The 13143-nt window shown below is 47.3% G+C and overlaps 1 protein-coding gene across 1 annotated transcript; it reads right to left on the minus strand.

Moving 5' to 3' along the window:
• Positions 1–3234: 3234 nt before the first annotated feature.
• Fcrl6 (Fc receptor like 6) lies at positions 3235–12218 on the minus strand. The gene is made up of 6 exons (XM_032915582.1): positions 11829–12218; positions 9193–9213; positions 8308–8583; positions 7892–8173; positions 7473–7595; positions 3235–3676 (listed from the first exon to the last, which is right to left on the minus strand). Exons 1-5 carry the CDS (start codon positions 11857–11859, stop codon positions 7504–7506), a joined length of 702 nt encoding a protein of 233 aa, XP_032771473.1. The 5' UTR covers positions 11860–12218; the 3' UTR covers positions 3235–3676; positions 7473–7503.
• Positions 12219–13143: the final 925 nt, after the last annotated feature.

Below are 13143 nucleotides of genomic sequence, written 5' to 3' on the forward strand. Positions count from 1 at the left end.
AGGCTTATCCCTTGCCCTTAAGGAGTTCTGAAGTTTAGAGGAGGAGACGAGATGTGTAACCCAATAATTAAACGATCAATGTAGCAAGAACAATGCCAGAAGCGTGCACAGGATGCTGGGAGCCAGAGGACAAAAGCCTGTCCTAGCTTAGGTGGAAGGCCTGGGAGACCTTAGCTGAAGGGGGGGTGCTTGAATGAGCTTTAGAATACAAAACAGATCGGGGTAGAGTAGTCTTAGATCCCAGTTTGGCCATGAAGCCATGAGAACGGTAACTTCAGGCTTCTGGGTGCTCACCTGAGCGATGGGATCAATAACCGGATCTCCCTCTCAGTGCTGACAGTGAACACCAGGAATCTGGGTTTACCATGGATCTGGTCCACAGTGAGGCTTAAATGGCAACTATGCCTGCCAGAGACAGGAAAGGGAAGGCTGTGGAGGCGAGGATGTTTGATGTTGAGCAGGACCTTGCTCTGAGTCTCCTCCAGATTGGAAGCCCCATCATGGCCCAGAGCAGGTCTCTTTCACATCCCGTGTCCCATGAGGCGATGTCCTGGAAGCATCTTGTCAGATTGCACGGGGTGATTCTGCAGGGTACAAGATGAGCGTGGCTTGTGGGATGCAAGAGTGTGATAAAGTGGGCCAGGTCCACTTTAATTCCTTTGGAGGACACAGTTGACACCAGTGGTCCTCTAACTTCCCTCCTGCAAAGCTGGCAAGGAGAAGCAGGGAGATCGGGTAAGGCTTGGAAGATATCCTACCTCCCCAAAGGGGAAATTTTCCTCCCTGCTGTATGACAGACAGCTGGAGAAAGGCAGACTGAAGGAGGTGCTTCATCCCAGGTGCTGGGAAGGGTTAAGTCCCGAGGCAGGCAGGTTCTCTCTAGAACTGCTAATCACTGGTTCACACCACATTAATTACCCAGCCACAGGGGGGAATGTGCTAGAGTAAATTAGCAGGTGAGTTCAAAGAGGCCACTCCCTGCATTCCTTAATTAAGGAAGCAGCTGGCTGTTAGGGCTGCTACTCCTGTCTCCCCCAGGGCTTTCTGGGAAGCTGGAGTCAGGAGGAGTCTATGCATACCGAGACCGAGACTGGAGAAGTAGGTTTATCTGCCCTGTGTTATATAGCCTGGGCCTCACCATTTGCCCACTTCTACCACTGGCTACAGGAAGGGCAAGCAGGTGGCCAAGCCACATGCCTGAACAGAGTCACCAACCCAGAGTACTTGGTGCAGACCTCTAGGCTGGGTGGAAATGGGTGAGGGCTAGCCTGGTTGTGTTTGAGATGCTCCGTCTGCAAGGGCAGCATGGGGCCATGCTGCTTCCACAGGGTGAAACTGGGAGCTGGGAGAATCTGGCAGGGAAAGGAATAAAGTCACAGTGGCTGTGGAGGAAGAGGCATTCAACGTGCTCCTGGGGAACTGAGAGTGAAGGGGAAGGACAGGCATTTACTGGGGAATGATGGGGGAACCTCTAAGTGTAGCTCAGAGAGGAAGTGTACAGCAGGGTCTGAAGAAGATTGTCAGAACGCCACTGCTCAATCAAACTCAAAGGAGGCCATTGTGGACTGAGATCCCGACCAGACCAAAGTAGATTGGCGTTATTCCTAGCAGGCAAGTTTCTAAAAGATAAGAATTTTTTAAATCAGTTACTTAGAAGGAGAGTATTAAAAAAAAAAAATTTACGGGGTCTTGTAGGTTACAGGCTGGCCTTGAACTCACTGATAATAGAGGATGACCTTGAACTTCTGACCCTTTTGTCTGTACCTCTTCAAAGCTGAGATGACAGGTGTGCCCCACCACTTCCAGTTTATGGGGCATCAGGGGGTTGAACCATAGGTTTTATGCATGCTAGGCAAACACTATCACCTGAGTTAAGGCTCCAGCACAGTTTCAGTCCTTCCAGGACTATACCTCTGAAATGTCTGACTGGCTTCCCCTGCCTCGTACCTATTTGCTCTGGTCCTTTCTGCCTGCAAAGCCCCAACTCTGGTCAGGTCACCAGGCACCTTTCCTGATCTTATAGGCGAGCTGCTGCTCTGTGGATTGCTAATAGATCATTTAACCAGGTCTGAAATGTTCTTTTTCAGTATCTTGTAAGGCATACCTGCCAGATCTATCTCCAACAGCAGCCCCCCCCGCCCCCCCAGACAGCCTTCTTGGGCAGCTGTGGTGTGTCAGGAAGACTGGGCCCGATGCAGAACAGCTTGGGAGAGCCAAGCTTACTTCAGCCGTTTCCTAGAAATATCCACGGCCACCATTTCCACATGCGTGCCCTGGGTATTCCTTACTCCTGAGATGGCGCTGGTGTAGACTGTCTTCTCCAACTCAATCATGTCCCGCCTGTCCTGTCTCACCCTGGCTCTAGCTTGTAAAGAGGTAGAGGGGACAATGTCTTCAGCGTGCGGAGTGGGTGAGAAGGAAGAACATGAAGGAGGGTGTGGGTGCAGGAGCCTGGGTCGCTGGGATTCCATCTCAGGGCCTCTCTGCTTTTGAGGCAATGAGATACCTTCCTAGAGATGGGAAGGGAGGGTGCATAAAAGGAAACAAAGTCAGCACAGAGTTTTATTGAGGTAGAGAGGGGAACTGGAGGCTCATACAGACATTCATCCTCCACCAAACACTTGTTGGGTTCTCATCTCCTGCAGATCAAGGCATCCAATAAACCTTTATAGGGCATCCAGGATGCACAATCCCCATGAGGTCAGAACTCACAAACTGGGCGGCAGTCATCCTGTAACTGATGACGAATGTGGCCATCACGATTGATGTGCTCCACGTGGAAAAGATTCCAGAAGTTAAGTAGACCTGGACCACTTTCTGAAGTGATGGAGCCGCTCCTCTGACTCTCTGCTGAAGTCCCCATGTGCAGTGAGAAGCAGAGGCAGACTTGCTGAGGGCTCTGGGTCCTGCAAGCCGCTGCTGTGGCTTTCCACAGTGCGGGGGGGGGGCGGGGGGAGACTGAAGCCACAGAGGGCACAGAGCTTCTCATTTGAATAAGCAGGTAGACCTTGCTTTTTAGCCAATTCTGAACCAGCTTGGAATTGAAAGGAATCCCAAGAATCCCAAGGTACACAACCCTCTTGGTTCCATTTTGTCTTGCATCTAAACTGTATGGTCATGTAGCCATGTATAAAACAACAATCAGGTGTTATTCAATCTCTCTCTAATCTCTCAGTTTCTTTCTGTGTCTCTGTCTCTCGTCTGTCTCTCTCTCACACACACACGCTTTTGAGATATTTTGAAAGCTACTTTATTAGGTTCTTATAACTCCGCCTCCCTTCCAAACCCTTTTCCACCCCAATTCCAACTCACAAACACTAGGTAGGAGAGAAAGAAGGCTAGAGGGGAAAATGGGGCATAGACCTTTCTTATACTACTTTCTGCTGATTTGGGGCATTGGGTTCCTTGAAGCAAGTCCAATCTTCATAGTCATGTCTCCGACTTCTTCTCTTGACCTCGACCACATGACAATCCTTAACAACAGCCACCAGGAGCAAGAAGACCAGCAGCAGCATCCTTCTTCATAGCGCCCCCAATCCCTCTCTAGGCTCTGTCATTCATACCCTCTCCAGAGTCCCCTAAATTAGATTATCTATAGTTGGCAAAAATCACGTCCTTGCTAGTGCAGGCGGCAAATCACAATCACCTGCTGTGAAAGCAGCCTCTTATTTCATACCTGGGATTAAAACAAAAAAAGAAAAAAACATATTCATATAACATAACTGTTTTTTTTTTCAGAGACCAAAATTCTCAATACAGGGTCGAATATAGCCTTGAATGTCCTGGAAAGTTGTTATGTAGCTGAAGATGACACTGAACTTCTGAGCCTTCGGTCTCCACCTCGTGAGTGCTGAGACCTCCAGTACTCATCAACACCTTGGGTTCCCAAGATGCTTCCAGGGTTTTCCACATGCCTAGGAAATACTCTATCAGTTGAACTGCACCCCCAATCCCCATATTTTAAGATGCAGGTTTCCTGTGAATGGATTAGACTGAGCGTAGTCAGCACACAAATTCTTCAGTACCAGAGATGGCCAGCAGAGGGCGGCCAGCAGCGGGCAGCCACGGGGCTCCCAAGGGCGTATTTCCTTCTCCTTCTCTTAAGGGGCAATTCCAGACTGCTACACTCAGTACCCCAATCCAGGCACGGGATCCTTTCCTGTACCCTTATCCTTTAGGCAACATGAACCTATAGAGCCCAGGTCCCCAGAAAAGGCATGATCACCACGTTCTTCTAGGTACATAACCATTTGCATGTAGCTCTGACTTGGAGAAAAAAGACGGTTCACAGGGAGTGGGGGACTGTTTGGAGGCGACAGGTGGGCGGGCCTGTGACTAGTGCTATCAGGTACCTGTGGCGGGCAGTAGCTGTCAGTTCTCTCCAGTGCCTTTCCTTAGTGTCAACTGGGTCTATCCTGTTTTCCCAGTGAGATGTGCTTCCCCCAACTCCCTCCCAGGACGTGGGGCTTTGGGTTGGGTTGGATGCTAATATTCCACAAACCAGGGATAGTGAGGGCTGGAAAGTATAGGCATCCTCAGAGAGCTCTGCTGTCTGAGCTTTGGGGAGGCTTTCTTTCTTTTTCCCTTCCTTTCTTTCTCTTTCAGTTTTCTTAGTAACGGATCGTTTTTGAAAAAAAAATCGCAGTTTATTCTTTTCTAAACTAAGGGAAAAGGATGTTTTCAGCTGTGTACAAAGATCTGTGGATACAGATACCAGTGGGGAAAGAAACGTCCCTGAGCACGAGAGAGAGAGAGAGAGAGAGAGAGAGAGAGAGAGAGAGAGAGAGAGAGAGAGAGAGAGAGAGTGTGTGTAGATTTTCTGTCATCTGAGCCAAACAACCTGTTTTTCCTTTCCAATCCATTGTGGACCTGTACTTCTGTAGACTATAATAAAAGCAAATTACTAGAAAAACAGAATAAAAAAAAAGGCATACCTACAAAAGACAAACTCTAATTTTATGATTCTATTAAACAAACATACAATTACTCTGTCAGCTTGCTATAAAATTTCCTAAATATTTGCTGTGATTTTTTTTTTTTTGTGCTTGTCACCGATTTCTTGAAAGCAATTCAGACTGGCACTAGTCTGGGTTACTGGGGTAGTAAGGGTGGGAGGCGGACAATTCAGGAAGGAGGCGGTCTACGCTCTCTGGGAAGAACTGGAAGGGCTGGAGACATCTGGCCTTATCCAGTTTTCCTTCATGAGCTGACACGGCTGTGTTTGGTATTTATATGAGGGGGTAGTTTTTCTCTTGAGGGAGGAGCAGTGGTTTGGGGTCTACAAGTAGGCTCTGCCTATAGATTGTTTGGTTGAGCTGTTCAGTCTTCTCAGCAGGCTCTCTGGTAAGTGGCTGAGAAGGGCTTGGCATTTCCTGGATGTGGACTGGATGGTGGCTAGGACCAGGAAACAGATTAGGGACTTCCCTAAAGTCTCTTGTTAACAGATCAGCCCCTTTGAAAGTTGCAAACTGCCCTGGGATCTTACTGAAATGCAGATTTTGATCTAACAAAATCTGGGGTTGGGTCTGAATGGCTGCATTTCTATTAAGCACCCCAGTAACCTCCACACTGTTGACATTGGAGAGCCTGGAGAGCCACTATCTAGGATGTTAGTGGGTCTGTGGTGCACTGATGTTTCTTTCATAGGCAAGGCAGGTGGGGTCTGGTGTCAGACTCTGCTGTCTGTGAGTCAGAACAGGGACCAGTAGAGCTGGACCAGGGCCTAAAGGAGCAGCATCCTTGACTGGGTGTGGACACCTCAAAACAACACCAAACTGCCAGATGCGAATGGGCATATTTCTTTTAACAAACTAGGTCTTACAACCACTTTTTAAAATGCAAGAAATCAATGACTGACTTTTCCCGGGCACCCTGTAGTCTGGAGCTTTGGGCGAGCTGAGGTCTGTTTCTGAACGGGGCATGCTCAGAATTGCAGGTCAAGGCAGAGTTCCTGCTGCCTTCATGGCTCTGACCCCTTGTCAAGATTCTATGATACTGTATGGGCAGCCCATTTGCTGGTTTACCTTGGTCTTGCTGAACTTCTGAGAGGTCTGCTAGTCCTACAGTCAGGGCTTTGTACTTTCCTTTCAGGATAAGTATATTTTCTTTCTATATAAAAATCTATTTATTGTCCATTTATCCACAAACACACATATATCTATTGGTAGCTAGTTATCTAGTATCTTATCTATATCATCTTCTCTGTCTTGTTACGTATGTATGTATGTATGTATGTATGTATTGATATCCATTCATCTATCTCTTCAAGTCTGTCTGTCTATCTATCTATCTATCTATCTATCTATCTATCTATCTATCTCCATTCATCTATCTCTTCAAATCTCTATCTATCTACGTATCTATCTATCTACCATCTATCTATTATCTATCTATTGCCTATAATCTAGCTAATCTATATATTATCTATCATCTATCTATCTGTCTGTGTGTCTGTCTATCTATTATCTATCTGGAAGAAAAACCCTTTTCCATTTGTACTGAAAGAAGGTATCTGTGGCTCTGTGTACAATGTTACTTCTGGAACTGTGTGTGTGTGTGTGTGTGTGTGTGTGTGTGTGTGTGTGTGTGTGTGTGTGTGAAGGATTCTCACACCATTGCCTGGTTTCCCACCCAGAAGAGAACCTGCAGTTCAGGAGCCCCTGGCCAGGAATAGGACATGGGTCTTCCTCACTGCTGGGCTAGGAACTGGGTGACCCACAGACAGAACTTGGAGTCACTGGTGAGTGCTGGAGGCTGGAGGCTGGGAGCTGGAGATGGGTCTATGTTGGAGGAAGACAGAGAGGATCATTGTAAAGACCAAGGGGATCTTGGTAGGTCCTGGTGTTTGGAACCAGATGGTTGGTGGGAACCTCATTTATCTCTCCTTTTAGTCAACGATGCATAGAGAAGACTGTCCTGTAGGAGAGTTAGGTCAGTATAGGGAGGCAGATAGGAGAACGGGATAAAGACTGAGAAAAGGGATTCCTCCTTACTAGGTCTTTTGGGGTGGGAGTCTCAGGTCTGGCTGTGGAAGGAGAAACATTCATGTCAGGGTGTATGCATTTATCTCCTCCCACCCTCTGGCTTCTGGCTTCCCTTCCCTAAGAGAACACAGACCCTTTCACTGCTCTTTAATTTGGACCTAGGAAGAACTAGGGATTTCTGACTTAGATTCTAGTCCCATCTCAGCTACCACCAAGTGTGTATAACCTTATTAGTCATCATATCTGAGAAGTCCTTAGCTCTCTCATCCACGAAAAGGGTGAGGGGATTAACTTCCTCACAAGGATGACAGAAAGGCTCAAGAGAGATAGATGGCCTGTAAAAGATGAATTGAAAATGGCGACCGCAAAGTATGACGTATGTATATGAAGATGTCGTAAGGAAACCCATAATGTTACAGGCTAACTTCAAAGATATCAAGAGCTGGGAAATGCTGGAGGTAAGTAAGGGATCTGAAAAGACTTACTAACCATGTTTTTTTGCAGGGCTTGAAGAACTAAATCAGAACCGCAGCAGCAATGGCCATCCCACCAAACAGCTTACAGGTAGCCAGATAACCATCGTGGTGCTCTTCATCAAGGCAGTACCTGAGACTGAGGAAATGACTGCTCAGAAATACATCCCAAACTAGCAAAGGAGACAAAAGGACAGCTTTGGAGGAAAAGATGGGGCCTGGACCAGCCTTGTAAGTGGGAATGGTAGATGGCTCATGTTATGGCTGGCCATGTAACCCCTCCACAAGGGGTTACCCATGGGGACCCCACCCTCTGCCAGACACTCCGATCAGGGTCTGTATTCAGTGAAGCGGGTACGGTGGGAAGTTGCAGAGGAGTGAAGTCTGACTCCTTCCAGTTACAGGGGGTTAAGAGAGTATGTGGGAAGAACATACCAACCAAGGGGAACTTCTTGGGCTCACTTATATCTCTGGAGACTTTGTTTTCAGCTTGACAGGAGTAGTTCTTGCCACTCCACTCTGCCTTCACTGAGATGAGGAGGGAGGCAGCTCTGCCAGAGGGAGCCAGAGGTTCCCCTAGGATCTCTCCGTCCATGTAGAATGAGTAAAGGATAGGAAGGGAGCCCAGCTGGGTCTCACAGAGAAACTTCACTTTGTCTCCTTCAGCAAGGTTAGTGGCTTCGTGTTGCAGAGTCAGCACAGGTTGGGATACAGAAGCTGGAGGAGGGTACACGAAATGGGAGAGTCAGTCTGACTGCCCAGGATCCAGGATCCTTTTCCCCCAGGATGCTTACCTATTCCCGGGGAACCCTGGACCCATTAGGGGTATCTCTCTTCACTCATCCACTTACTGCAGAGGTCGATATCCAGATAGTCACTCTTTTTCTGAATTGTGCCATCCTTAGCGTCCACCACACACTGGTAAAGCCCAGAGTTTTCCTCATTGGCGTCTGAGATGAAAAATAATGGGTTGTGACTCCTGTTCTGAATGATGTGGTTGTCCTTGTAGAAAGAGTAAAAGAGCTCGGAAGCTGGCTTGTTGGGGTCCACCTTGGTCGTACACTTCAGGAGCAGATCTGATGTCTCTGAAGAGTTGAGACGACTCAGCACAGGATCCTGGAACAACTCTGGGGAGACATCAATCCAGGGCTGAAGAAGAAAGTTCCAGAGAGTGAAGCCCAGGGGGCTGAGGACTGACCTTCCGCATAGGTCAGGCTACAACTGCGAGACTAGAAGAGAGAGTTTCCTCTCTAGAGCTTGTCCATTGTTCTCAGGGAATCTGGCAGGATCCTTCCAAAGCCGGGTCCCATGAGAACCCCAGAAGGTCAGAGCCAGAAGACTCCTTAGTGGCTGTGGCTCCCAGAGATGAAAAGTGGGTATCTGGGCTCGCCTAGGGCTCTCCCAAATTCCTTGCATCCTCTGGCTACATATTGGGCATTTTTTAAAAAAAAAGATTATTATTTTTTTTTTAAATATGGGTACACTGTCACTGTCTTCAGACATACCAGAAGAGGGCATCAGATTCCATCACAGATGGTTGTGAGTCACCCTATGGTTTCTGGGAATTAAACTCAGAATCTCTTCATGTTGGACATTATTGTGGAAATCTCAGGGTCCAATGGATTACCCCACAGTCATCTGGAAAGAGAGGTCCTGCCCAGAAAGCCCCTGTCCTCTAGGACTCATGAGCAATAGTACCTTCCTGTCCCACCAGAACCTTCCACCTGGTGACTCACCTTGGGCTTCAGTCATGGAAACTGCAAGAGATCAAAGTGAAACAATTAAGTAGCAGAAAAACTTTCACACAGACAACTGGTCTTTATATAATTTTGAGCTACCAACCACCCAGCCCCCAAGCCACTCATCCATCTACTTACCACCCAACCACCTAACCAATCAATTACTCCCCCCAAACCATTTAACTAGCAAATATTTATAGTGGACACATTACCCATAATCCTCTACACTACCTCTGATCCAATTTTGTCTTTCTGGACAGGCCTTCCCTAGGACCCTGGTCAGAAGAATTCTCATGTTCATAGAATCCTATTGTATTACTGTTACTTTCCAGAGTAACAGCACTCCACAGTCCTATTACTAGTACTCTTCAGAGGATTGGCAGAATTCCAACTTATTTAGGAGACATGGCCTTATTCTGTAGCCCAAGCTGCCCTTGAACTCGTCCCATAGCCTAGGCTGGCCTCTGACTCATGGCAAGGCTCCTGTTTCTGGCCCCTGGGTGTTGAGATGACAAGTCTATTCCGCCACACATAGTTTGGATTTGTCTTCTTTGTTAGGTGGCCAACAAATAACATTGTAGTAACAATGTAGTAACATTGTTGCTACAGTCTCTCTGCAGGGGGTACAGTGAGCTTTGCCATCTAACTTGGATCTGGTTGGAAGTCAGTGATCCCTGTCTCTCTCCTCGCCGTTTCCCCAGCCACATTAGCCAGTCACGTGACTGCTCCAGAGCAGAAGCTTGCAGTGCAGAGGGTCTCTGACCCCCTCAACTCAGCTCAGCCTCAACTATGTCCAATGTGCTGTACCCCAAAGTTATTACTTGTATTTATAATTTTTGGCAGTTTTCTTTTGGGCAGGGGCAGAGGGAGAAAATTTGTTTTCCAATGGTCTATTTGCTTGTTTGTTTCTTGGCCATTTGCTTGTTTGATTTATTTCATGAAACAGACAAGCAAAATTATTCCAAATGGTGACCTCGTCCTGGACAGAGTTTGTAAGGAAAGTGGGGTGTGGGGAACTGTGTGTGTGTGTGTGTGTGTGTGTGTGTGTGTGTGTGTGTGTGTGTGATATGTAGCCCTCCTCCCACTATGTTAATAGCTTTTTCTGTATGAGAAAAGAGTGGCATTTGCAGAATAAAGTGCTAGAGGCTGAAGGGGCTGAATGGCTGACCAAGAGGCAGGGGACAGAAGCGAGGAGAATGGAAGAGAAGGGAGGTAAAGAGAGAGCCATGTGGCTGGGACACAGTGGCAGTGAAGGTTGGGTAAGTTAGAGGGCCAGCCGAGAGACTGCCCAGCAAAAAGGTCAGCAGTCTTATACTGTACACATGCCTCTGCGTCTCTATTATTAAACCTGAGTGGGATCCCCCAAAGGCCCCTGCAATAATGTGGGCGATGGGTTACACTAGGAGAGGGAATTTGTCTAATTCTTGGTTCAGAAGGAAGCTAAGGACTGTCCCTCAAAGGTTCCATATCAATGTGGAGACAGCTTTGCAGTTCGCCATCTAGATCCTAGGTTCAAAACTGAGGTGACCTCAACAAGTTCCAAGATCCGTTCCTTCCACGAGGTCATAGAACTCCACCCCACTACCCTGTGAACCTTCTACTGAAGTATATTCAGCATAGGTAGCCCTTCCTCTGCAGTAGCCTGAGTGTCAGTCACTTGCCAAGATGGCCGTCCCTAGAGCACAGAGTGGCACCATGATGAAGAAGAGAGAAGAACCCGAAGTGGAACAGCCGCTGTCTTCAACAGCCTTGCATTTCCACGAGCTCTGTCCAGGACGAGGTCACTGTTTGGAACAATTTTGCTTATAATTTTGTCCATGAAATAAACCAAACAAGCAAATGACCAAGAAACAAACAAGCAAACAGTTCACTGGAAAATAAGTTTTCTTTCTTCCCTGCCCTCCAGTCCCACACAAAATGTCAACTAAGAAAACTGCCATTGGAAATTGTATATACATTATATGTATATGGACCTAGCTGAGGCTAAGCTGAGTTTAGGGGGTCAGAGACCCTCTGCACTGCAAGCTTCTACTCTGGAGCAGTCACGTGACTGGCCAATACGGCTGGGGAAATGGCGAGGAGAGAGACAGGGATCACTGACTTCCAACCAGACCCACGGACCTGTAAGGTGGCAAAGTTCACCATACTACCTTCGGAGAGACAATGGAGGCAGAAGAAGTGAGACCAACTTGAGAAGGGCCTTGGCTAGCCAGTGTGCAGGACGTTTTTTGACCAAGTGAGAACTCTGGCCATCAGTAAATGGTACTCAGAGAATTCTAAGGCTTCATAAGAATGAAGCCTCCCAAGTCCTGTTGTTGTTGAACAAAATAAGCGGTCCCTACACCCCGGTCTCTACTCTTCCCTCTGATTCTCCCAGGGGAAGCCTTTCCTTAGGATAGCCTTAAAAATTATTTCGTAGGTTAAAAGTGAATATGAGAAACAATGGGACCTCAGAGTTTATTTCTGAGAACCTTGGCAAAAGGAGAGAGGAATGCTTCCACCCTATACAGCGCTCCTCAGCTTGCCAATGTGCACAGTTTTCTCAAGCTCCACGTACTAATTCCTTGTGAATCTGGAAAGAAAAGGCTAGGACCGGTGTTTGCAGGAAGGAGCACCAGAGCCCCTTAACTCACCACAGAGCAGTAGTACCATCCGGAGCAGCATGGTGCCTTTCTTGAAGCAGAGCAGGTCAGACAGTAGGCAGAGATGAAGCTGGGGAGAGAAAAACCAGTCCTTCTGATCTGGGGGGTTGAGTGGGTGGCCCTTCTAATCTAAGAGGTGTTAAGGCTCGAGGAAGTGGTAGATGACAGGGAATTCTACTTGTCTGCCCTTGAAGAACCTACGTCAAAACCTGACACATCCGTAGCCACCAGGTAGCCAGGTGTATGAGGTTGTAAAAAGGTTTCCAGCATCCCAGAGCTCTCTCTCCCTCGCCCTCCTCCTCCCTGAGTTTCCTCTCTCTATTCCCTGTGCATGCCCTCTCTCATGGCTCTCTCCATGCCTCTGCCTCTACCCTAGGTCCTTACTCTCCTCCCCCAATAAACGCTTTTTACACCAGGTCTGCTGCATGGTATAATTTCTCAGGGGGGCACTTGACTTGGGTCTGTCAAAGGCGGTAACCTCCCCCCCCCCCCACATTTTATTTTGTAACAGAAAGTCAGGGAGAAATTTGGTAAGCTCACATTGGCATTTCCACTTTGTTATATATACGTATATTTATATAAACATAATATATTTAATATATGATAATAAATAGATAAACCAATAAAATATAGATATTAAAAATAAATTTAATAAATGTATAAATATATAATAAACTGATAATCAATAATAAGTTGATTTTATTTGACACAAAGTATGAAAGGGTCAGGTAAATCACTAATAAGTGTTTTCCCTGGCTTCACAAAGCTCATGCCAGGGAGCCGGGATGGATCACAGCCGTGGGGGATCTCCTCTGAAAAGCTTCACAGACTGAACTCAGCCTCAGCCTCCCTGAGTGATAGAGTAATACTGAAACCATGGCCACTCAACTTTCATTCCTCTGGTAGCCTGATGAAGTCTTTCCTTGCTGTAGTCTGGCTCTAGATTATTCTCTCAAAACCCACGTATTGGGTCTCCTTTAAGAGGCTGGGCTTGAGCGGGAGGCTGCAGTCATCGAGGACGTGCGATCCCTGCTCTTCCCGTCTCTCTCTGCTTCCCAGCGGCCACGAGGCAACGGACACCACCATGTGCTCCCTGGTATGATTTGCTGCTGAGCCAACAGACTCAGAAACTGACTCAACCACCATGGGAATAAGTGCGAAAGGATTTACTAGGAGTACAATGTTGACACATAGGGGTTGGGGATTTAGCTCAGTGGTAGAGCACTTGCTCAGCAACCGCAAGGCCCTGGGTTCGGTCCCCAGCTCCGAAAAAAAAAAAAATGTTGACACACGGTGACCCAGCCTC

Source organism: Rattus rattus, chromosome 10 (genome assembly GCF_011064425.1).
Source record: "Rattus rattus isolate New Zealand chromosome 10, Rrattus_CSIRO_v1, whole genome shotgun sequence".
In the NCBI taxonomy this organism is placed as follows: domain Eukaryota; kingdom Metazoa; phylum Chordata; class Mammalia; order Rodentia; family Muridae; genus Rattus; species Rattus rattus.